The 26,417-nt window shown below is 43.5% G+C and overlaps 2 protein-coding genes across 4 annotated transcripts in view; one reads left to right on the top strand and one right to left on the bottom strand.

The window, feature by feature from the left end:
- Positions 1–9,497, top strand: part of LOC144106929 (CDK5 and ABL1 enzyme substrate 2-like) — a 135,841-nt gene extending 126,344 nt beyond the window's left edge. For both annotated transcript variants that reach the window (XM_077639891.1, XM_077639890.1), the window contains 3 exons: positions 1,511–1,573; positions 2,147–2,251; positions 4,090–9,497. In XM_077639891.1, coding sequence (XP_077496017.1) covers positions 1,511–1,573; positions 2,147–2,251; positions 4,090–4,230 — 309 coding nt within the window. In that variant the 3' untranslated portion in view covers positions 4,231–9,497. The remainder of the gene's footprint in view (positions 1–1,510; positions 1,574–2,146; positions 2,252–4,089) is intronic.
- A 4,044-nt stretch (positions 9,498–13,541) lies between these two features.
- Positions 13,542–26,313, bottom strand: LOC144106931 (calcium and integrin-binding family member 2-like). 2 transcript variants are annotated; one of them, XM_077639893.1, is made up of 6 exons: positions 25,703–26,313; positions 25,557–25,591; positions 24,711–24,958; positions 22,422–22,537; positions 18,251–18,339; positions 13,542–17,688 (listed from the first exon to the last, which is right to left on the bottom strand). In XM_077639893.1, the coding sequence occupies exons 1-6, from the start codon at positions 25,751–25,753 to the stop codon at positions 17,667–17,669; spliced, it is 561 nt and encodes a 186-aa protein (XP_077496019.1). In that variant the 5' UTR covers positions 25,754–26,313; the 3' UTR covers positions 13,542–17,666. The 2 variants fall into 2 exon arrangements, with proteins under 2 accessions (XP_077496019.1, XP_077496020.1); XM_077639894.1 differs by lacking the exons at positions 25,557–25,591; positions 25,703–26,313 and adding an exon at positions 25,300–25,416.
- Between the last annotated feature and the right edge of the window lie 104 nt (positions 26,314–26,417).

Below are 26,417 nucleotides of genomic sequence, written 5' to 3'. Positions count from 1 at the left end.
ATATGGTATTGTAATCACTAATTTCACACATGCATAAGCATATGGATGCATGCATGTGCATGCACTTTTTTCTAAAGCCGTTCACCCATAGCCAAGCCTGCAAACGAGGTCACAAATTAGGTTTATGCATTTCCAGCACTATAATTTATTGGCTAGAAAACCATAAAAAAAAAACGAGCAAGCCAAAATTACCACTGCCAGTCTGTTGTCATGGCTCAGACGTGCCTACAGATCCTTCAGTTTAGCTTGATTACACCTTCAGGCAGCCAGCCCTTGCTTTGTGGGTGTCATGAGCCCTGGCCTATCACATGAGCAAGCAGCTCTTGGTATTTCCTAAGCTATACATTTGTGTATGACATGTGCTGACTCATGTCAGAGCTGAAGGTATGAGAGACAGTTAACAAGTAATCAAAAAAGTGCTTCTCAATTACAAGAGTCGCACTGTTGCACAGATGACTACATACCAAGCAGTGCGTATAATATATTGTTCAGTCAGTCATTTGCAGCCAAGAAACGAATTTCCTGCAAAGGATCAATCGGCGAGGGTTGAATTCAGCACTTCACTGAAGTTGTTGAACTGCATGGAATGGTGCAGTTTGTGCACATGTTAGGCCGAAAACTCATTGAGATAGATCTCGCAAAGCATGGCTGCAGTTTATGGCAAGAACTGTATATCACAATTTCACATGGGCAGGCGAGTTTTAAGTTTCAAAAGGGGCATCGCATGAACTGCAGGATGCCTCATGGCCCCCTGATCACCTGTCATAAGGCATCTGTGTCCATAAGGATGAGACTGCTACTCATTGCAAATCGCTCTATTTTGATGCTGCCAGGCATTCCAAGAATCATCCATACAATTCTTTATTCCCTAAGGCTGATACCTCATGATCTTCGTTTCGTGGCCAATAAAGTGTCCTTGCATGGTGAAAGCTTCAACTAATATATACTTTGAGGTGTTGGGCACAAATAGTTCAGGAGCCAATGAAGAAGTTTTTTTTTTCCCCTTCTGAAATGTGGTTTTCTACAGGAAACGGCAAGCTTCTCACTCTTTCATTAACATTTGAGTGCATGAGAATTGCATTCAGCACTGAAAATAGGCTTTCATAATTTTTTTTTTCAATAAGATTCTGTATTCTATCGCAGTTCTGCTTACCCTCAGAATACCCCTCCTGTAATGCACATGAGTGCATCACACAACTTTTCATGTGTTATGTGACCATACACATCTGAAAGGGTGTTAAGCAATCCTCTAAAACTCAGACTTAAGTCAGCTAGCGTTTCGTATTCTATTTTGGACTGTTTCCCTGTGGTTATTACTGTAATAAATTAGAGAAGAGCTGTGGCTTTCCTTTCGGGATGTGTAGTTTTGTATCCTTGTTATTTTTTTGCTCACTCCTCATTATGCAGGTATGCATCAAGTGATTTGAACTGATAAAATTTGAAGCAAGGTTTTATAATTCGTGCCATGTTTTTGATGTCTTCTTTCATAAATTTTTTCTATCTCTTCTAGTGCGGAATCGACCTATTAACAGTGGCCCAAGCCTATGTGTTCTTTGAGAAGCTAATCCTGAAGGTAAGGGGAGTTTAGCAGCCCATTCACTGTTCGCACCAAAAGAGAAGGCAGCATTTGAGAAACTCGACAAGGCTTAGTAGAATGAGGAGCACTGGGTTTGATTGAATTAAAAATTTGTCTTTCTTATGAAAGCCCTCCCAAATTGACCCCAGCCTGTGCTTCTGTTGTAGTGTGGCTGGATAGAATGATACCAGAGCAAAGCTGAGCTCCATTCTTTTCCCCATTCTGGGAATTTTCTACATTGATAGCTGTGTGAGGAACTTTCCCTGTGGTAAACGACACTATGTTTGTAGTGTGTTGCGGGTGATCTCAAAAAGACCACATTCTTAAATTGAACTCGCTTATTTAGCGCAAGGGCGTCCGTAGAGGCTGTGGTCTTAGCGCACAGCTGTCTCATGTTTCCTGGTTTAGCATTTCATGTACGGGTCGCTGTCCACAGGGTGTGTGGCTCTGTTGACAGTGTTGCTGTGCGGACCAAGGCTGGGGCACATTCTCGAGGTTGTGTCATTTCTGGACGCTGGTCCAGATGACTCCAGGAATTCCTTCATTTTCCTTTCTTTTTTTTTGCTGCAGCTGCTGATTCATAAGCAAAACCGCAAGTTGTGTGCTGGGGCGTGCCTGTTGCTTTCAGCCAAGCTGAACGATGTCAAGGGCAACGAAATGCGAACCCTCATTGAGGTAAGTGTCATAGCAGTAGTAGTGGCAGTTTTATTCGAAACAATAATAGTAGTAATAAAAAAGGTAGCTAAAAGAGAGAGGAAATGGCCACATATTCCTCACACGCCCGATCTGCAGCCAGCAGGAAAAGAATTAGGGTAGAGAGACAGGTGAAAAGAATAGCTTGTTGTATTGTAGTGTGTTGAAAGTGTTCAATAGATAGTGTGCCTGATTTCAGTTTCATTATGTTCTAAAGACTTGGCGTGTCTCCATCACGTTATGTCATTGCCTGGCCTCGTATTACTCACCGTTTACTCTGATTAGCCATGCATGGGGTCCCACGGTATTCATGCCAGTGACCTAATGGTATAAATAGAACCCCCTCCCTGAAAAAGATCTTCTTTGCTCTGCATTGTTACTGTATCTCGGGTCCACCTCTGACTCAGCTGAGGTCAGCATTACAGTAAGCGTTGGCAAATGCAGACAGTGCACAACCTTGTGCAACACCCTATTATCTACCGTGAGTAACGGAATCAGGGAGTGGACTTTCTGCATTTATTTTTTTCAAAATGTGGCGATCAGTTTTCAGCATTTATTTTGCGCTGTTGAATCCACCATTGGCGAGTCTTAGCTTCTAGAGTTTGCTGTTTGTTTTCCTTGCAGTCATTTTCATCTGACTGGCATGTAACATGGGGAATGCACATGCGCAGTATAACAGCTACTACTGCTAAGACTGGTGAAGGAAATGAAAATCAATAATCGGCATTTTTCACACAGTTTTCTGTTCTGCATACAACATGCAATTTGGATGCCAGAGCTTAAATATGTCGCATAGTGAAAAAAATAAAACAGCGTCTGCAAAGCTACTGGACGAGCTATGTTGCAACGGACTTGGTGCTCGCATGAGACAAAGCTCTTGTTGCACTTAAGGCAATATTTGCTTGCGTATTGTCATGTCCTGCTATTACTACAACACTAGAAAAGACTCCTTTAAGTGTGACACCATCTGTGTGAGAACCTCCTGGCTTGATAAGTTGGCTTGGCTTGATAAGTTGGTCTAGTACCATGGATGGTACCAAAACCACTGTCGGAGAGCAGTTGTGAAGCAAAATAGCGACCAGGTTAAAACTGAAAAGCATTGTGTAGTATTACAAATTGGAACATGACTTGCTTTGTTTTTGTAAAAGTTGTACTTTTTCATATATTTCACAGAACATTGCGCATCAACAAAAGTCAGCTTAGACAAAGCATTACTTGAGCAATACCTGGAAGTAGTTGGCTTCAAGGATAGTACCATAAGCCACAGTGGCTCAGTGGTTAGAGCGCTTGGCTACTGAGCCGGAGGACCTAGCTAGGTTCAATCCAGACCGCCGCTTCCGCGTTTCGATGTAGGCGAAACGCATGTTAAAGGAACGGGTGGTCAAAATTAATTTGTAGTCCTCCACTATGTTATTTCTTGGAGCCCGTGTGTCGCTTTCAGTAACTAAAGCCCACAATTCACAGCCATGAGCAAGACACCACAGGCTTGATAGTTGATATTAGTCACGAATGGGGCATTGTGAAAACCTCTCAGTATCGACTTATTTGTGATATGCTGCAGTTTCTGAGAGTGGCTGATGTAACCATTAATGCAGTGGACTCTTGTCAACTCGGACTTTCTTAATTCAAGCAACCAGTTTGTTCGAACTGCTGCTTTAGGCCCATCAACATCAAATGTATTAAAAATGCGCCCGTTAGTTCGAACTCGCGTAATTTTAACAAACCTTTGGTCCCCTTCGAGTTTGAATCATCCACAGTTGACCATATTGTTCCTGTTGAATTTGGCAGCATGAAACACTGCGTTTGCGATTTCCGTGCAGAAACTCGAGTGCGGTTTCCGGCTGAACCGAAAGGACCTACTCGACTTTGAGTTTGGCGTTCTGGTGGCCCTGGAGTTTTCGCTGCACCTCCCCACATGGCAGATCTACCCACATTACCAGCGCCTGCTGTATGAGTCTTGAGACGAACTCACAGCTGGGGACAGTGAGGCTCATCAGTTGGTGACCCCTCATTCGCCACGGCAGCGGGGAGTCCTCTCTGCTAATTTTGCCCAAAGTGGTTGACGTGTCCACGTTGTGCCGCGCTCGCTTCCAACTGCAACGTTGTGTGTGTGTGTCCAGTGCCCGACAGTGGCACAAACATCCCCGTGGAAAGTGCCAGAGAGGGACTAGCCGTGACCCCTGGTCTTTGTGATGGAAAGGTTTTGCTTGATGTGCACGTGTATGTGTGCACATTACTCCAGCTGTGTTACTGCCGTGCTTAGGCATAACTGGGAGTTGTGCTGTGCCAGTAGTGGCATCTGGTGGGAATTTGTGCCACAGGATACGTCGTTAGATTCATTATTGTAATCTACAGAGAGCAGCAGAGTTAAAGAGGCCAATCTCTTATTTTGATCAGCATTGGTTTGTCAACTGAAATTGCTATTATTGTGGATTGTTGTTTGAGGTGTTATTTAGAGCAATTTAACACTGTAAACAACAAAAAATTGAGACTGTTGTCAGTTTAGGAGGAAGCCCTGTTCAAGACTCGAGGGGACATCTCCTCCTTTTGCCATTGGGTATACAGCTGTGTTGTCTGGCTAATGTTCTAGGAGGTCCCATGGTTGAAAAACGTTACGTTAATGAAAAAAATGTTCACACTAAAGCAAAATCACAAGCTAGGAAATAAACGCTAGATAACATATGTGCAAAGCATAGCAAGGAGCAATAAAGACAGTGCAACAAAAAATTAACAAGGGATTACGATGTGCATTTTGAGGAGAAAAGACCTTTAACATAGCACATGATTTGATTTCATGCAGTATGAAATTCCAAAGTGAAATTCCAATGAATATTAAGGAGAATTTTTCTAATTGGCTCACAGGGAAAAGAAGGTTATGGGTTCTCAGAAAATCTAGTTTCACCAGTATTGTTGAAATGCTGCATGGACAAATCCTTTAGATGCATGCCATGATGAATAAGTCAAGAAATAGTAACTGAAATTTGTTTGCGTTAAGCCCCACAAGGCGTTGCTACTGGCGCCAGGGCTCTCGGCTATGCTTCTGTGCAGTGGCAGTGCAGCAATAGGAGTATCCTCGAGATCTACCCCTTTGAGCACGCTGCCTCTTTTGTTGCAAACTGTTGATATCATGGTTGCCTCTGCTGTACTGGCTACTGTTGCAAACCGTGCATTAGACTGCATAAGGCGTGACATCACAGCGTTCATACCACAAACTCTAGTGCATGTGCGTCTGTCTGATGTTGGTGACCTCGTTGCGGTGCTTGCAGAATTATTATTAACACTGCCTTCAGTGTTTCCTGCATTGTCGCCTGTGGCAACGCCTGCTGCATTGTCCCCGAGGCCATCTGCAATGAGTGTATCTTTCTGCGTGTGCGTCTGCAGGCTCTGTACTGCAACCACAAGGACACCAAAAGGAGTGCTGTGGCTTGCATTTGCAGACTGCGGCTGGTGTATTGTTACAGTTTACTTGGCTCTGAAGTTGTCTGCCAAGTCGCCTACAAAGAAGCCACACATAGCCACATACCAAGTCAGCTGATGTATCACCAGCTGGGCTCTCTTCTTCCAAGCTGACCTCTTACAGCCTAGGATTGTTCCCGGTTGTATGTGTGAGGAAACAGAAAAATTTTTCCTCCATTTGTCTTAAACATACCATTCATGTGGTAGACCATGTGTTGTGGATTGTTTTTGTTATTAACACGGCAGGTGTGAAGGAGCCTTTCCTCTTCTCATTTCTTGCTTTTTTTTTCCCCCGGGAGAGTGAGTACTTATTAGTTGTAACACAAGGGATTGCAATGTTTTCTTCAACGACCAAGCCTAATCTCAATTCATTTCATGCAGTTTGTTTGCCTGAATACATCTGCAACTGTTCTTGTGCTGTTGACCTGAGCGCATTTTACTGCTAGTCGATCTCCGAGAAGATGTTTTTAGTAAAGCTGACAGCATTGAACTGTAAAACGCCTCGTCAACAAGGACTGATAGTCAAAACTGAAGAGATACTTCGTGACCAAGTATAGATGTTGTAAGCATCGAGGCATGTCTAGCCACGGTTGTTTGTTATCAAGGCAGGCAAGTTAATTGCAAATACTTAAGTATGCCATTGTGGGTCAGCCATGAGTAAGTATATATTTGATGGATCTGAATGAATGCTTAGGTGTCTCGAATCTATGGCTATGGCTTCCAAACATGCCCTGGCTACTCTTTCATAACCTGGCGAGGCTTCACGTGATAGAGGAGTCCAAAAAAAAAAAAGTGGAATCAAACGAAATTTCGGGTATGGTTGTGGTTTCCTGCCTGACATCCTATTTAAGAGGTGAAAGGTTGTGATGGTGTCTTATAGTCATGCTTTTTTGATGTTTTCAAAGAGATCTGCCGGAAGCAAATACAGCAGTACCTTCTTTTTTAGACATCTTTACCTTTGTTACTTTGTTACTGCAGTTTTTATTTATTTTATAAGCAATGGTGCTTATTTTACTGTTTTGGTCTTTGATAGTGCATATCTCTAACCTGGTTTTATGTGCTGTAGGTTTGATTGACTTATACTTTAAGAAAAAGTGATTAAATTACATACATTTGAGGGGAAAAAATGTTATTCTGTGAATGTGACTCATAGCAGTGGCAAAATCCTGAGGCTGCTTACAGAACATTTCTCTGTACTTGTGACAACTGTTTGTCATGAGCGTAGTCAACGTCCCATGGTGCAGGTGCTGTTAAGCAAAGAGAACCACGCTTTCTGACAGACCTTGCATAGCTTTTTAGAAGAAGGGCCTCTTACAACGTTTCTTTTCATAGAAAACTAATTTCACCTGTGTATATTGTGTGGCATGTAAACGAAATGCAGTGAAAGAGCACAGGTGTTAGGAAGTTCAGTGCCGAAGTTAGGCTAAGCAGCTCCAAAAAAGTGCTACAAACATCACGTTTTCTGTCAATTTTTTTTTTCTCCTGTTTTGCTGTGTAATAGCCTTTTCAGCACTGCACGACCTGACAGGCTGTTCATCAAAATTATCGCCACACTGATATCTGTTGCTTTCTCAGATTTGCAGGAGATTTTGCAGTTTGCTAGCCACTTTATTTTTGCTGCTCATTTTTCCACCTAGTTTAGCTCCCGACTGTGAGAAATGCATGGCTTATCGCTTTCTCATCAACCATTATCATGTAACATTTTCCTTTCTCCGTGCCTTTCATTAATGCAAAACTTTCGCAGTTGCAAACAACGTCAAGCGTTGTTGCTTGGATTTTGGCAAGAAAAATGGTGTACAGAACAGGTTACCCATGTGGTGAGCAGCATATATGTACATAAGAGGGCTGGTGTCTACGAAATAATGTAGCATTTGTTGCAGGACATGAAGCTGGTAGCTGTGATTTTAATTTTCCTTTCTTTCACTAGTTCGTTTTTGTGCAGTATGTATTTTTTGTTACAAAAGTGCATGTTTTCTTTGTCACCATTCACAGTTGCCCAAATTGCATTGTGTTCATGCCATTGTTTTTCATGTTCAGACATATGGTGTGTTTACTTAAGATTTATTGTTGAGTGTTTTTTTTTGTCAACTTTTCCATTTTGTGAGCCTCACAAGTGCGTTTCAATCTTCCACCTCCTCTTAGTTTCGCTGTGTTTAAAATGGTTATCATCATCAAAAAGAGCTAAAATCTGACTTCGTAGTTGAGTATGCAGAAAAAAAAAAAGACCTGCTGCTTAGCAACTCTAATTTCCTGTAGACAAATTTATTTCAGTACACTAAACTTTGTCGCCATGTACATAATGAAGCCTTGCTTCTTGCAGAGGCAAGTCTTTGTCCAGAATGCCTTATTGGCGGGAATGCATGCCACAAGCGGACTATAGATGATATTTCAGTCAGTTACTGCAATGACAGAGTTTCCTTACTTATCAAACTGTCTCGTTGAGGCAGTCCTTTACCTTGCAGGATGTATTACAAAGTTAGCTATACGTCATGAAAGCCAATGTGGTGCGACTGTTCAGTGAGCTGCTCAGAAGTACAATGGGAGAACTATGCTTGGTTTTGTTGCACCATACTGCAGCTTATGCAAACTGCATCATATGCGAGAGTATTATGGTTACATGATTGAGAAGTGTTCTGTCTTAACATCGAGAGGTGTTTCATGTGATGTACTTGTCACATCTGGAATCTAACTTAGAGGCAAGTGGCCTATCTATTTGTCCTGTACGTAATTACATCTCTACTAGTTTTATGATGCAACCTAAAGTAGGCTTTCCTGTTTCTTCAAGGTGCATGTCTGAATGATGCAAACTTTGTCTGTCTTGGCCATGTGCACTTTTCCAGGCATCTGTTGCGCTATGTGGCATGTTCGTGAAATGCAAGCAATGTGCATTTTCCCGTTCTGAATGTGATGTCGGAGGCAATGAAATTGACTGCCAGTTGTGTGAACATATTTGAGGCATCAATTCCTGCACTACCAGCTTTACAGACATTTAATTTGTACAAGCAGTGTACTTAGCCAGACTACTGTCCCTCTTCTCCTGATGCAGAAGCACGGTCCCTTTATCGACGCACCTGCAAAGTCATTTCGCCACAACTTGTTTTTACTCTATGTTGGCACTCGAGGAATCTGCAACTATCTGTAGCATCCTTGACATTGAGCACCCACATGCAGGGCTGCAGTAAAAGCTAGAATCATTACAAATCACGCCGCACCGGAAATTATGGGTTGCATCAATACCGAAGAATCCCTGCTGCCTCTCCAACATTACTGTCTTCGCACTGCTGCTGGCAGTTCCATCATTTTATCAAAACAAACAAGTACTACGACAAGACGGCACTAGGCAAAAGGCAACACAAAATGCCATTTGTATGTAAAATGAGTTCGTGCTAGGCCTGGATAAAACATCCACGTCTCCGAAGCGATGTTCCTCCTGGTATCTGGATATGCCGAAGTGCTTTGAAGATTCCATCGTGTATGTCTTTCTGATTAGACATCATGTACTACACTCAGCTTTATAATTGTGCGTGAGTATGGATGTTACTACGGGCACGAAGCTTGGTCTGGAGCACTTGTGCACGACTGGTCACCTTGGATGATTAAGAGTTTGGATGTGATAGAATGGGGGTGGGTTGACTGGAAACGCATTGTGGTGGTGTCCATCCTTAGCATTGTATTTAAAACAGTACCTGTAAATGTTGTTGTCGGTTGTTTCATCATCTGTCTGCCTTTCTTTTTCCCCTTTTGTGCGTAATACAGTTCGATTTTGTTTGCACCTTTGTGCATGATGTGCTGGGATGCCATTTGCTGGAAAAAGTAGCGTGCGTGCACAATCGGTGTCAGCTATGCGGTACGATTGTGCTGAAATGGGCTGTCTGAAACATACTTCTCAATGCCAGCGCAAAAACAAAAGGACGGAAGGAACACGTAAGATGGCAGTGGCACTTTTAGCAATGAGCAGATTTATTGGGAAATGAACATTCAAATTACAGCAGGTTTGAACAGCAGATTGTTGACTGTTGTCTTGTTCTTTGAACCTATTTGTACTTAAACATCGGTCTTCTAACATACCTGCCATTTGCTAGAAGTGCAAGTATACCCTAAAACGTTCCTCCTGTACTGTTGTTTTTGAAGCTGTATGTTTTATGTTACAAGTAGGGTAAAAGTTCCAAAGGTTTTTTTTGCCAGACTGGCTGCGAATGGTGAGGCAAAAGTGATTGCACAAGACATTGCAAATTTTTCCTGCTTAGCAGTACCAAATATCTTCGGGACAGTAGTGGACCCAAAATTTGGCTTCAGACCTGGTTTTAGTTTTAAAAGTTCTAACCAACTCTGCAATATGCCTCCACGAAAAAGACACGAGATGCTTTTCCCCGCAGAGAGAAAGAGCGGTTAAGCTGAATGGTGGCCTTCCTTTCGCACCAAACAGCTAGTGTTCAAAGCTGAAGAGTAGGTCTCGTAGTGACATGTAGCTCCAGACAGGAGTTTTAATAGTTTTAACCAACGTTGCAAAATGTCTCCACTAAAAAGACGAGATGCTTTTTCCTGTATAGAGACAGAGCGGTTAAGCTGAATGGTGGTCTTTCTTTTGCACCAAACAGCTAATGTTCAAGGCTGAAGAGCAGGTGTTGTAGTGACATGTAGTTCCAGACAGATTGTAATATAGGACTTTAGTCACCTCAGAAACTAAGTCTGCCATAATGCCCACTAAAACCACTGCAACCGTGGTGCTGTATTTTCATCACACTTCAGAGTGTGAACTTGCCCTGTCACCTACTGCTGTTGGAAAACACAAATGCTTCACGTGTGCAGTCACTCCAAGCACAGAGCTTCGATGTTATTAGCAAGGTACGAAGGCAAAAGGTTCAACATTTAGGGGTATGAGAATATTTGAAATTTTCTAATGGTGAATCGAATACCCTCGAATTTGATTCGCTGAACAAATCGACTTGTGTATGTTAAAAATTATTTGAAACGAATCGAATAAGCTTTCAGCTTTCTGAATAAGTTTTGAATAATTGGCGCGAATTTCGAATAACTTACGCCGTAACTTTCTCCGATGATTACCTCAGAAATGGGGCCCACTCCAATGCTGCGCAGCATGACATGACATGACATGAGGTTTTTTTTTTATTATTATTTATTGATACCTCACAAGCTCTGAAGAGCATTGAAGTTTTGAATAATTAGCACGAATTTCGAATAGCATATGCCATAGCTTTCTCCAATGATTACCTCAGAAATAGGGCCCCCGCCAATGCCGCACAGCATGACATGACATGACAGTAAAAAAAAAAAATGTACCGACTTCGTGCTGCAAGTGTTAAATGCAGAGATCAGTGTTGCGTCTTTTTACAGCTACTATAGTAATAACTCCGCAAGTTATACAGAGTATTCCCTGACGCCACAGCAGCAGCCATTTTGTTGTCTCTGGAGCATTGAGAAAGACTGTGGGCATGTCTAATGGGATTATCACCTCTTGCTCCGGCCTCCACTGCTGAAGCTACACGCTGAACAACAAAATGGCGCCCTTGACGTCACGTGAATACTCTGTACACCACCGTACCACAGCAGTGCTGCCACTAACACTTTGCTGTTTTGCGCTATTATTCGTCTTGTACAAGTATTCGCGAATATTCGTAAAGTTAATCAATTTGGATTCGATTCTGTCTTTAGCTACACAATTCGTTTTGAATTAAGCAGCAGAGCTTGATTATTAATATTCACTTCGGCTTGGAAAAAATACCGTTCGCACACTTCGACGATATGGCGACAGCTGCCCTTCTTTGTATGTGCATCAAGAACAGCCACTATACCGTTTGTCCATTACGAGCAACAATTTTTCATCTTTGTCCTTTGCAAAGTGCACAACATACAGTCAGCAGCAAATGTTTACGGGATGCATGCATTTGGCAACAAATTTATACGTGCAGGCATTTCAGGTGATTGGCTTTCGTCATGGTGTCGGAATAAACTTTTTCCTGCACGCCTGCATCCCATAAAATTTTAATGCCAACTGTACATACAGACTGAGCGTTTGACCAACCCCCACGAGCAAATAGGAGGTCACGTTCTGAGCAGCTCTGTTAACTGCGTGCTGTTTGCAAGCAAACAAAGCTGGAACAAGAAACATATAGGTTGTGGGGGAGACTACACTCAACCTTATCATGATTCCTTGGTGCTAGGACCTTTAATCTGAAACTGGAGGTTGGTCGGCTCGCACAAACAAAGCATGCAGAGCAGCAGCAAGCCTGCGCTTACTTATAAAGATGTTTCCATGGAGACAGAGCTCACCATTTACCACAATTCAAGTTGTGACTCTACTCTGTCTAAATGGGAGAACAGAGAAGTGCACAAAACTAATTATAGCATCACTAAACTAAGAATGCGGCCATGCTGCTTGTGTCTCCAAGTTGTCAGCAAGCCTGTCATCTCCTAGTCTTTCTAGTCTGTTCCGAAATATTTGTCATGGCAGCAACCTCTCCACAATATTAGTGCTTTGAAGACACGGTTAGCTTGGCAGTCCGTAAGGCATGACAATAGCCTGAGGGCCAACCCCAGAAACACAGAGATCAGCGCTGGCAGTTTGAAAACTTTTGTAGCAAATATGTAGCACGATGCTGCTCATCACACGAATGCTAGTTGGTATGAACCCTTGACAGTGCTCGCAAAAACGGGAATCAGTGAAGCATCAGCACTGTCGTGCTGCCTGTGCATCAAATTACAATAATTAGTGCACACTAACTCGCCCGCCGCGGTGGCTCAGTGGTTAGGGCGCTCAACTACTGATCAAGAGTTCCCGGGTTCAAACCCGATCGCGTCGTGGCGGCCGCATTTCGATGAAGGCGAAACGCAAAGATGCCCGTGTGCTATGCGCTGTCAGTGCATGTTAAACATCCCCAGGCGGTCAAAATTATCTCGGAGCCCTCCACTATGGCACCTCTTTCTTCGTTTCTTCTCTCACTCCCTCCTTTATCCCTTCCCTTATGGCACAGGTGTCCAGGATATGAGAGAGAGATACTGTGCCATTTCCTTTCCCAAAAAACCAGTTTTCAATTTTCACTCACTCGCAAGTGGCTGGTGTTGCATTGCACAAGTTTAGAAAAACTTCAAGCAAGAGTTGGGCTGCAAGCTGGACGAGTGGGAGTTGATTTACAACTGCAAAATGTGCAGCAAAAGAAACCATGAAGCATTGGAAGTGGGAGTAGACAAGGCACGTGCCATGCATTCACATATGCAGTTGAAGGAATTTCCTGCAATAAATATCGGCCAGGAATGAAACGCAAGTGGTCTGTGTGAAGCATAACACAAATTCCCCTTTCTACGTTCACTCATGTGAGTAGCTGACTCGCTTTCACACCGCAGACTTGAGAAATAATGTGTAAAAAAGAGTTCTCGTTTGGCCTTGGAGCAGCGTTGTCTGCAGACGGCTAGGTTTTCCGAAGGCACGTGCTTTAGCGTCGACATTAATGGACTCCAATATCAGCAGATGAGCATTTGTGGGTGCATTAGCTAGTTCAACTCAGTTGTGGCCACATGTGCAAATAATTTTACATTAAAAGCAAATAGCAAAAATAGCTCTTGCCTCTAACCTGTCCATTTAACATGTCTTGTCCAGCCGTATTTTACAAGTATGCACTCTGGTGATCTTCCCTGCAAGTTATGTCATGCGCGCTTTCACTACATTGTGTCTTAGCATCCGTGTGTCGGAGATATAACTCCCAGCGCTCCTTTTGGAAACACAGGTGGAAGGCACACAGCCGAAGTTGAAGATATATGGTACAGGGCAAGGAAAAACAGGTCTATTTTGCGAAAAGCATTAGAGTGAAAATCTGTACTTTATTGTTGGGCATACATACAAATATATATATATATATGGCAGTTACACTGTGTGGATCGCTTGTAAGAATGTGTGCGTGTGTGTGTACCTTTATGCATCCCATTTTTTATGATGCATGCATTGTTAACATGTCTATTAATATTATTATTACTATTATCATATACGATAAAAAACATTGTAAAAGCAATGCTCATGGCTCTTGTGTCAGCTGCTTGGCGACACTATGGTTCTCTTGTTGCTCCACAACAGTGCTTCATAAAACATCAACAGAACAATTACATAAAAAAACATGTATACTCATGTGAGAACTTTGGCTTGGGTAGGCACTTAAATGAGATGCTTCAACCTGTCACATCTTACTCAATGTTTACAATGCAGCACTGTGCATAGACAGCTTAGTAGTTTGTTTTTTAAGAGCAATCCACAAAAATGCTTTCAAGGGACACTGAGGAGAACTCCTTATCAATTTTTTTGTTAGCAAAATTTGATAGTTCGGCATTTCATGGCTTTGTTGCCGCTTGTCTGGGCGCGAAAGATGCATTTACTTCAAAGAAATTTGGATTCGAAGTTGAAAAAGTTTTTCCCGCCGCTCTGATTCAAACTTGGGGAACTCTTATGACGTCACGGCAACACTTAGGACGTCACTGAACGGAGTGACGTGAAACGCGACGTAAACGCAGACTCCGTGATTTCTGATGGCTAGCGGTGCGGTGCGCAAACCTTCCTTTGTCAGCCTCAGAGATTCGTGGCACCCATGAAGTAAGGAAAATTCCTCCAAGGTGGCACCTCTTGTCCTAGGAAGTCATCACGCTTGTACTTGCGAGATTGGCCTGTGGCGGCGATACCTTTATTTTGGTTCTTGCCATTTTCTACATTACAAGAGCTTTGTTTTCAGGAAGAGTGGCGTTTTTGTGATCAGGAGCTGCTATTCTATCGATACAAGCCAACTTCAATTTCTCCTCAGTGTCCCTTTCAATAACCTGCCACGGTGGCTTGATGCCTTTGGCGTACAGCTGGTGCTCCCAAGGTCGCAGGTTCAATCCCGGCCGTGGCTGCCATATTTCAATGGAGGCAAAATACAATAACACCCATGTGCTGTGCGATGTCAGCACACGTTAAAGAACCTCAGGCGGTCTAAATTAATCCCGAGACCACCACTACAGTGTCACTGTAGCCAGAGTCGCATGGGACGTTAAAACACTACGATCCACTATCCAGCCCACTTTCAATATAGCCTGGTGGTCAATTTTCTGCCTTTGAATGATGGCCAATGGTTTTGGCTCAATTGACAGTCAGCAATGAAAGGGTGAATTGACGACAGTTTCTGCCCAGGCCAAAGCAACCTTGCTTCTCAGGGCAACTCGGCTTTGTATCGTCCACCACAGTTAAAAGTAGTGTGGTTAAAGTCTGCATGAGTTGATGGAAACCACCACACAACAGTGACATGGTTCATGACAACCCATATTTAACACATTCACTGCAGCAGAGGTTTTCGGGGCTCTAATCCCTGTGTGTTGTAGCCGATCTGTGGGCCACCCTTAGTTTTTCTTAAATGCAGCGGGATCTACCAGGAACACCATTTTTTTCCAATTCTTTTTCTTAGTCCCACCATAGTATTAGTGAGCCTCCAGCGAAGTCAACTTGATGGAACCGACAACCGGTAGCAATAGCAGCCGGGCATGTATGTCTTTTGCAGGCTCTCTGAAAAATCTGAGCTATTTCATGGCTGCACAGTGCCACTAAGTATTTGTGCCACACAGCAGGAATACATGACGCGGTCCACCAGTGACTGAAGACTCAGTGAACGTGTCAAGTTGCAAAAAAGCCCAACCACATCCAAGGCATGTTTTTTCACGTTTGCCACATAGTTTACGGCTCTAAAATGTGTATGTCACCTTAAAAGTACAGTTCATAACAAATAATGGTGCTTCACACACTGAAGCATGATGTTCCATGCACACCGAACACCAATGTCTAAAATATACACACAACAAAAAATTACGTATAAATTAAGGCACGACATGGCAACACGAAAAAGGTCTGAAACTGCAATATGCTGGAAAACTGGAGCAGCAATTCTTGCAACGGTGGCAGAGTAATGCATGAAGCACTGGGCAGCATAGAGAAATCTGGAGTGTGAACATGCCTTCCATATGTCTTGGTTAACAACTGCAACTCAGTGCAAAGGGTATCCACTACCACAAATAAGTATTCTGCAGTCACTAAAACATACCACCTTCAAATGCGGGCCAGGAGTATGCATTCATTCATCATCTCAAGCCTGAAAGCAAGTCTGACAAACTGGACACCGTAAACTTATTGTTTGGCCTTATGGGCTCAGAAAATGATATTGAATACATAACACCTCGTGTCTTCAAGCCGTTTGCATGGCACCACACAGATGAACTTAACTGCAGTTTCCCTAGTGCCATGCCCGATTCATGCACAAATCATTCGTCCATGAGATGTGCGCTGCAAACCCCGCTATGTAGAGCAACATAGTTATGTAATTTGAAATAACATCATTTCAAGTAATGAAGAGTTCGATCGACAGTCGGAATGAAATTTTCTACTGGAATGAACACAAGATATCTGAAACATCTTCTATGTGACAGGCATCATTTTACCAATAGCCTTCCAATCTTTTTGTCTTTCCGCCTGTTCTGGTTTTTGTTTTGCAAAACTAGAACAGCCATTCTATATGAGGATATTTTAAATACTGATGAAATCACAAATAAGCAGTCTTGTTTATTGGAGTTTAACATCCCAAAGCGACTCGGGCTATGAGGGACGCTAAACAGTCTTGTGTTCACATGAAAACCTGCAAGTAGGTTTCAGGTGTATCATCATCATGGCATACAGTGGCATTAAAACTGGTGCACGAAAAAGGTGGCAGTAATAAACTTGAGCGTTTGCCACTTGATTTCATTTCTCATATAATTGCACTGGGAGAGTTCACAAATCCACAAGACGTCACGAGATCTGTGACATTATTACTTATTATTATGAAATGTTACTGCCACCATTTCTGTGTCCTCGATTCTTTGTCTCCTCTGAACAATGTTTGGAATTTCTAGACAAAGACTTGCCATCAGAAGGCACCCATGGTAATAAAAAAAAATTATGAAAAAAAAGATATACAAACACTGCCAAGGTCCTGGTGCAAAAACTGTGGCCAGCCACTGAACACTCCACAGGCACACACAAATCGCATGACTGCACATTGTTTCACCTTTAGAATAAAGCCCAAAATGATAAAAACGAAGCAAATCCTTTACCCTGTTCTGAGCACAGCCCTGGGCAAGCGAGGGAAGGAACCGTCTATGCTCACGGCAATGCTCAGTCACATTATATACACGCATGCTTCACATCTATGCCACAGTACCTTGAGGTCAGTCACTGTGCTTGAGTATTAGATCGAGCATTGAAAACATCTGATGCATGAGATTCCACACAACTTAAATGCTAGCAGCTACAGGAACACATGACCACAATGCTCTATTTATCAGATGGCCTGGACAGCACGCCAATGACCAAGTCAGATCTTTAAGAGATAAGCGCTAACTTTGGCTCCGGTAACCTAAAAGTCAGCCACTGCTGATAAGGCACTTGCTTTAATACCTTACCGTTTAGGCCAAAAAGTCTATTTTGGCTTGCTTCGAAGTCGGTACGTGTTTAATGCACGGCCAAGCTAGGACTTGCCGGAGCCGCAGGTTTTCCTGCTTTCTATAAGTAGCAAACATTTCCCTAACGAGGGCAAGTCAGGTGCTGCGCAATACTGTCAGTCAGTCTGCCCTAGAAGTTGCAGATATTACATCTGCAACCAGGCAAGCTATGAACGCAGCGAAACAAACTGGACATTGTCTGTTACTTGGTGCTCGTCACATTTTCGCCTGCTCTTCTCGTCTTGAGCCACGCTGTACGTTGGGAAGCTATGAATGCCCATGCGAGGAACATTTGGAAGGTACCAAGAAAGTACCAAGTAAATGCCACAGTGAAATTTGAGGTTTGGTACCCTTCTCGTGAGGGAACTCTTTGGCAGTCCTTTACAATACTCTGTCACATGGTGTCACGCTGCTCCTTCCATGCCAGCTGTGGCACACTTCACAGGTTGATCCTGAATGAACTGTTGAAAACAAGAGCAGAAAGCAATTACGAAGTTGCCCACCCAGACATTATTCTGTGCGAACATTAACGATGCATTTCCTGCACTGATTGTACAACAGAAGCTTCTTTTTTTTTTCCTGGTTATCAGTCTCTTTACGAAGAGTTCCCAAATGGCTAATGGGATACAGAGAAGTGTGCTCAGAGATGAAAACAATTTCCATTGTTAGCAGTTTATCTAATCTCTCCTAGACCCTTAGACAGTTGAATGATAGCAACTAGCAGTGTGAACACAGACTGCCGTCACAAGCAGCGCTCAAGATCTGCGCTCTTTTTGAGATTCTGCATGTCCGAGCTACCAGAGAGATATAGCTGTAGCTATCAAGTCACCGGCAACAAAAGAATGGAGGAAGTGCCATGTCTCGTGATAAGTAGGAAGAATGCAACTTACGGGAAGTCCACAGTAGTAAAAAGAAAAAAGGCCATTAAGGAAAAGCAGCCTACTAAGCATTTGAACGAGCACAGCAGGTCAAGAACCGAGCTTTCACATTAAAATTTCAAAGCAGCGGCAAGCATATACTTACTTCATGAAGTCGGGTGCTTTTGAGATGGCATGCTCGAACTCTGCAAATGCTAGAAGCCTGTCTTCATCAAGGTCAGCTTCCTTCAATATCTGCAAGGAAGATGCACAGGGATAAGCAGAAGTCCTTCTGCACAATCGCCAATAGAGCAAATTTGGCAAGAAGAATGCACAACCAGACTCAGGCACTCCTAGGCATGCACGTTCAGAATGGGGAAGTATTGAACTAGCTAGCTAGCACCAAAACTGGTACTACCACAGGTTAACCGTCTGTGGTGCAAGGGATAAAATTTAACCCACTTTTTTTAGTTGGCTTTTAGCACCTGCAGACAAGTACATGGTACATTTTAACCCAGTTTGTACGGTGCTACCAGCTTATGACTGAAGAGACGAGCATTTCTTTATAGCGTCCAGAGATTTGATGAGAGCAGCATCAAGAGCAGCTTGAGTTAGCACTCCTCATAGTTTGGCACGTGCAAGTTTTTGCCTGGACGCCGTCAGCTCTGCTTCTTCTCCGACATGACTAGTAAGTCTCTCCATTTCCCGTTTCCGACATCAATACCTCTACACTCTAGAAAAAAATAAATCAGCGCTATATGTTCACTGGTACTGACCAGCTAGGCTTACACGTGAATTGATGCATGCCAACAGACAACCTGCACATGGTTTCAATTGCTACTGGGCCACCAGAACACATGCAGGCAGCGGAAAAATGTTGGTGTATTCAGGAAAAAAAAAAATGGTGAGGCTCGGCTGGTAAACTACTTCGAAAAAAGCATGCGCCAACTATGAGTGTGAAACACGCCCAACACTGCATCCAGTGCTTTGCATCTTTTCACACAGGAAACTAATGGTTTCAACGTGCGGAGATGTATACGCTCAAGGAAAGCCGAGATGGCACTTTATTTACAATAAATATTTTTTCATGTTCCCTTGAATGGAGCCAGGGGTCATTTTTGTCCCACATTTTCAAAGCAATCACGGCGCTCAGGGACATTATTTGACTCACTTTCTTTACGGCCGCAATTGACGTGCGAGGTTGGAAATTTTGCTAAAAGTATTCTTTTACTCTTCCTAACTCATGAGGCCACAATGTGTACAAAATATTTATGCCAAACTTATGTAATGCAACTGTTGTAATGCAGTTATAAGCCAGTGTACTGTGCAGTCTCGTATGATTAAATTTGATATTAGCTCACATTAAAGTCTGTAGGCAGTATACAACTAGACACAACTTTCCAGTTTTAACAGGAAAGCACCTGTTTCTGAGCCTTTTTTCTTCCCAACAGCAATACTTATCAAACTATATCATTTTTTTTGGACATGACATATCTGAAAAAAAGAAAAGCTGATTTTTTTCCCATCTTATTTCGTGCAGTTTGAAGATAAGATCTGCAACCTGCATGATGCCTTTAAACTAAAGGATAAGCACGGGCTACTAAAAACTTGTTACAGCTTAAAGGGACACTGAGAACAATTCCATCTAATTTTTGTTCCCAGTACAAATCGGTTCTTGGTTCGCTCCGGCCACGCTGATGTTAATCTGGCAACAAAAGGCAATTTATTGCCGAGAAAGTTGGATTTAAAGATGGAACAGCGTCTTTCCCACCTCTCAATCTCTGAAGTTAAAAGTGAGAGAGACTCCGTGATTACCACATGGATGTGAACAGCAGTGCAGCCTGGCCCCGGAGATCCACAGAAAAATGGTCTCGGCATCCCTAAATTTTGCTTGCGAAAACGACCGGCAGTGCTGATACCCATATTTCACATTTCATTTTTTGATCTTTTCAATCTTATAAAAGCTCTGTTTTCAGTGAAAGTAGCGTCACTGTCATCAGAACACAGTAACCCATGATTCAGGCCAGCTTCAATTAGTCCACAAGAGTCCCTTTAATGAATGCTCCTAAAGCTGCAAGAGAGAAAGATCCTACAGCCACTCTCCAAAATTCATACCACATGAACTACCGCTGCACAAAGTGTATGGCCTTAACAGTAATTTGAAATGGTTATAAAACTAATTCCTTAGAAGAGTGACAAATTGCCTTTGTCTGGGTTGTAAGTTCTACTGAACTTTCCCGGGTACAGAACCGATTGTACAGTCACTACAAAATAAAATGGAGTAACCTCTAGCTACCTTTCGGTTTAAACCAGCACTGGCGGTGCCTCTTCAGACTGTGGCTGCTAATGCATGTTCATATTGACTGTGATTGTTCCAATTTGGGCAATCACAGAAGCGGCCAGTGATTGCGGTGTTCAAAGCAGGCACACAGGCCACAGGCATTCTGATTTTTGCACACACTGTCCTCAGAATTTTTTCGAGTGTGGTGATTAAAGCTACCATTACAAAGCGATGGCATTGGTGCTGATGGCATCAAAGCATTGATATTCTAAAACATAGAGTTAAAACATCTTGATGTTTTCAGCGGTTATTCTGGAAACCTGTTAACTTAATCTTAGTTGCCTAGTTCAAAACAAAACAACACAAAAACAACATTCCTGTGTGTACAAGGTGACTGCACAATGTATGACTAATATAACGGGTGCCTCCACCCAAATTCAACATCACAAGCAAATGGCTGAAAAGTAGCTTTTCAGTAAGATAATAAGATTTGTGGTACTTTCTTGAATTCAGCACAAGTAAGGCCATGAATGGGCAAATGCAGATTTGCTATGCTTCGACTTTGTCACGGGTGGTTGCAATGTGTAAGGCTGCTCTCGCACCCTGTCTAAGTAGAGAATATGATACCATGCGTTCCTAAAGAAAGTTTCAACGCTTTTGAGTACGACACAGAGGGATAACTGAGGTGAGGAAGGGCTAGCATGGATTCTCAGATGAAGCCTATGCTCCAATGCAACTAGCCTCTGCAAAACCACATGCAAAAACACAAAAGGAACTCAATTCTAATTTATTATTTTGCTACCTGCAAAAGCTATATGTCCACTGGAAAGCACCGCACAACCTTGACAAAATGAAGAAAAAGAAGATCCCACTAGGAAAAAAAACCATGACAGCCTTCAAAGTGCTTTCTTGAAGGGCACTGAAGAAGTGCACAGATTCTCAGAAATAGAATGCAAAAATGCTGAACCATACTCACTGTGAACAAGCCAGTAAGCATAATTTCTAACAATGTTCCTTTCCTTTCAGCTAATCCATTTTTCGCACCCTCAACTAGCCATTTCCTTGTCTCAGGGGTTGCGGAGATGATTTTCTGCACTGATTTCGCTTTACCTTAGCGCTTTCTACAGATCAGTTCCTTGACCGTTTCCTAAAACCAAAACCTTCCGGTGTATCTTTAATCTCGCCATGTATGCTGTCCCTGTATGGCACGTAGCGACATTGCATACTATTAAAGTCTGCCAACGCTTGCTCGTAGCATTTATTATTTATTTATTTGGGACGCTAAATGTGCCACACGGCATGAAACGTGATGTCATTAACGAACGCCATAATGCGTTACAAAAAGGCATGAACTCTAGTTATGTATAAAAAGTCACATAATCTTCGGGCGTAAATGTTTTTCGTTAGCCACAAGTGGAAATCGGAGTCATTGTTTGAGGATAAGCCTGCCTCATGAAGAACACGAGTGTGCACCAGCAAAGTTCCTGGGCATGTCCACAATAGGTGGTGGACAGTGGTGTCAGAAGGGGGTGTTTCGCAGTGAGGGCATTTTTCCGGGTGGTGAACTGCAGGCATAAGGGCCACTCCGACCCGCAGTTGCCTCAGAGAGACCTCCTCCACCCGTGATAGGTTGGCGGGAAGGGGGTAGGTACATGGGGGAATAAGAGCACTTGTACGCTGCCTGAGGGAGCCTGAAGATGTTAAATGTGTCGGAAGTGGATCTGGTGGTAAAGAGGCAGGGGGAGTTCAAGGAAAGTCCGTTAAATGAGATATCATATCAGATGCGATGCTATCGACATCTGTCCGCGCTTCAACCCAGTGAATGAGTATAGGCACCGTAGCATTTTGTGCTCAAGCACTCGGCTCTGGAGCCTCAAGAAGAAAGCACTTCTCTTCTGAGAGAGCAAAAAGAAGACTGCCTTTTATGTAATTATTAGCTAACATTTTAATTCTGGGGCACTTATATGTCACCTAGCTGTCCGAAGCTGAGAGCCGAACTCAACAAACACGGCCTACAAACCGCAGCACTCCTGACAGTGGTCTGCGGGTCACTCACATTCTCTATCAGCTGTTTCACTTCGTAGTCTGCAAAGACCTGACCACCCTGCTGCGTCAGCCGGCTGATGACTTGCTTCAGGTCCTCCGTGGATATCATGTCATCTTCATTGAAGTCTGAAAAATATGTGACCATTTGTCAAATGCCTACCCAGCCATTGTCATCAAGGCCACTGGCATCTTGTCAGGTGTCAGCCAAACATCATGAGCGGCTGCAAACACGAATGAGCTGCGCTCCCCTAAGCAGAACTGCTCCAGTAGGCGCAGCAGCTGGGAAAATTACCACATAACCTGGTGTGGACATAAGCATCATGTGTTTGCAAGAGGTACCTCAGCCCAGAGTGGCACGATGCACTGTATTATATGAACGTAACTGCTATACTGCTGTCAGGGCCTCCATAACTGCACTCCTCCGTAGCTCAGCAGTTGATAGAATTCATACTCTGCTTAAAGCCACCACTAGACACATTTGCTCACGAGATGCTAAGAAACCTAAGAACAAACTGATTACATTCTTTGCATCAAAGTTAGGTTTGCTCCATTAAATTTGGTCATCGACAGTTGTAGAGTGCGACATACAGGCAGTTCATTTTCACAATCAAAGTGCCCTCAACTACAAGCGAAATTTTGACCTGTGACAATGTCGCATTCAACTTGGACATGGCTGACTAAGTGAAATAAGAGTTCGTTAATAAACTGCAGCCAATCTTCATGTAGGCTGTCGGGCTGAGTAGATATGTAGTCGAGGATGACGATGTCATAGAGAAAAAGTTTAAGGAAGGATTTTCAGTCCCAGCATTGTCTCATAAATAATATTTGTGAATCACAGCAACCAACCAAACCCCACAAATATATTGCAAAAACATTGCCAGCAACACAAAAAAGCATTGCTGTTACCCTAAACCTTAGTGCAAAGCATATCAATGCTATGTACATACACCGCAAGGTCAGATTAAAATGAAAATGAATGAAATTAACTGTCAACAAGCTCTCCACATTATTCTTCAGTCATCAATGTGACATTGCGTATAGAGCTGCTTAATATGCACTAGGCACGATATGTCAGGTCAAGGCATGAATGATGCCAGCTACCAAAATGAACGCAAAACACTTGTGGGCTCCAATTCACACATACACCCTGTGTGCCATTTCGAGTCAATAATGCAATACATGCAATTCACTGATAAGGTCGCACAGCAGCAGCTCTAGATATGAACAAATAACCAGTGCAGACAGAATAAAATCAGATGAGAGCTGATAAGCATCAGCCCACAAGGGAAGGGAGGCATGCCATAATAAACAGGCAGAGATAAATATGCAAGGCCTAATGTAGTGCTGACCAAACATATTTTGTAGGGCAAGCAATATACAGTGCTGTTGAAAACGAGCCCTACAAAGTGGCTGCACATTGCTTGATGGGTAGTATGGTCTAACCTCATGCTAATGAGCAATTACTCCCTTAACTGAAACCTACTGTAGATGAAACTAAGCACGAAGGACACACGAGAGACATGCAGGAAGATATGGGTAGGCCTTTCTATCCGTCATGCATCCTTCGAGCTTCATTTTATCATGACCATTAACCACTTAGCCAAACTTTCGACAGTGAGACACCTACTCAACCTTGTGAAATTCCCTTAAAAACAATGGGCAAGCCAGCGCTACACTAAATACTACAAAAGTACATTAAGTTCATTAAGCTTGAATTCAGGGCGTTGTTTAGTTTAAATCATTCTCGACCATTCAAACACAGCAGAAGCTAACGAAAAAACAAGACAGGATTATGCCCATGGTAGGAACTGAAACTAAAGATGAAGCAAATGGGTCAAAATGATATTTAAAAAAAGAAGTCCATTCTGTAGGGTGAAACTAGGTCGGTGCACAACCAGGTATGGCTGAAATACAGCAGAAAGCCGCATGAGTAGCAACATCTAAAAAAGGTAAGTTTATGGGGTTTAATGTCCCAAAGTGGTTCAGGCTATGAGGGACGCCGTAGTGAAGGGCTCCAGATAATTTCGACCACGTGGGGTTCTTTAACGTGCCCTGACATCGCACACAGTACACGGGTCTCTAGCATATTGCCTCCATCGAAATGCGATCGCCGTGGCTCGGATCAAATCCGTGTCCCGTGTCTTTCGGGTCAATGCTAGCATCATGCATCAATACTAGAATCATGCATTTTCTTTCTCCTGCTGCCTGCTACTAGGCATGTAACACATCATTAGCACCCTAGCACCCAACACATGCAACTGCAATGAAAAAAATATATATATAAAGTAGGAGAACGCACCAAATATTTGGAAGGCATATTCTGTCTTGACACTACGTGGTGCTTTGTCACTGAAGACGGACATCATGTCCAGGAAGTCTTCAAAGGTCATGTTGCCGTCATTGCTCGATGAGAAAACCTTACATATCCTGTCACGAAATGGGTTCACTCCCAGCTCCGGCATGTTGAGAATCTTGTCCATTGGCAGCTTGGCATTGCGGTCCTTGGACACTAAATCCGGAGCCAGCATTTTGAATCTCTCATGTGCCCTGCAAGGATCATTGACAGACTGGCATGAAAACAAGAAAAGCAGTGCATGGATTATTTACCCAAGGTATATAGATGTACGGCTCTCCTTGACAATATACATATTTTCCACTTGTCTTCATTCCTCTCATTATACGCAATGCAGCGGCTTTCAAGTGCCATGCGTAAGTGCTATGCACCTCTAGCTATGACCTTTGCTACACTCGAAATAAAGCAAACGGCGCTACACAAAATGTCCCGTAGTCAACCACGCCTCAAGCTGGATGTGTCTTGTCCACAAAAAGGTGTCAAAACACGGAGTTGCTCGGACAAGAGAGTGCGCTCAAGTGATCGCAGACGCTACCTCAAGCGATCGGCCCTTTGTCGGCAGTTTAGGATCTCAATTTCAGGCGCGCAAAATGCCGCACGTGATGTCAAAATTCAACTCCCAGCGCCCGGAAATTGGAACACAAAGACGCTACTCGTCTGAAAAACACCACCTCGTCACCTCGGAAAGGCCACTGATAACGCGATAAAGACGCTGTCGCCCAGTTCCGGGTTTATGCGCGTCGCGGTACAAAAGCAAAAATAGCCGGCAATTGCCGCACTTCGTCCACTTACACGATTATCTCGCTCTTGGTGAAGAAAGTCAGCTCCTGGAGATAAAAAGAAGAGCCCATGAGCCCCGAGTTCACTACAAAGCAGCGTACCTGCAGCGATCGCAAGTAACCTTTGATTTTTCTTCATTTTTTTCCCGTTCGCCGTACCTGATAATCATCGAGTTCTTCCTCCGTGAAGACGCTATGTTGCTGCCCCATCACGAGCGTTGCATTAAGTAACGGCCAGCCGTCGGAACGAAAGCGCTCTTCTTCCCTGAGCAGACGCTGGGAGTATAAAAAGCGAAGAAAAATGCAAAGAAAACCTGTCCTCGGTCGTCGGGGTGTCGTCTTCTTGGAAAGCGACCAGCGCCGGCCAGGTTTGGCACGCTCTTGAGAAATAACACCCTCGCAAAACACGCGCCCGAGGAGAATGCATGAAACGGTACGCAGAAAGGGCAGGACAGAGACTCTACTCCACTTCACAGCACCTCCGAGCGTGCGCTAGAATCAAAACAATACGCGCATCGCGGAGTGCGTGGCAGCGCGGTGATTCAGCAACGGGCACAGAGGACATCCGCGCTCGCGTTTCACACGCTTTTTGTATTGCTCGTTTTTGTTGTTGGGGTGCGCCGTTCGTGACAGTTGATTGAACGATCGTGCTTGCTTCTCGTATCGCCGCGCGTCTCCCGGTTATCGCTTTTGCGTTTATTTTTTTTTCGTCTTTGTTTTGGGTCGCAGCAGAGAGCAGCAGCTGCGTCGTACAGCGGCCCAGATTCCTGACGTGACAGGCAGCTCGGCAGGCTGCCTTTCTGTGCCTCCGCTGCGCTCGGCGCAGCCTGGCTGTTCGCAGTGGCACCGACATCAATCGAATTTTTTTTTTCGC

This window comes from Amblyomma americanum, chromosome 10 (assembly GCF_052857255.1).
Source record: "Amblyomma americanum isolate KBUSLIRL-KWMA chromosome 10, ASM5285725v1, whole genome shotgun sequence".
NCBI classification, from domain to species: Eukaryota; Metazoa; Arthropoda; class Arachnida; order Ixodida; family Ixodidae; genus Amblyomma; species Amblyomma americanum.
This window is presented reverse-complemented; position numbering and strand designations above follow the sequence as displayed.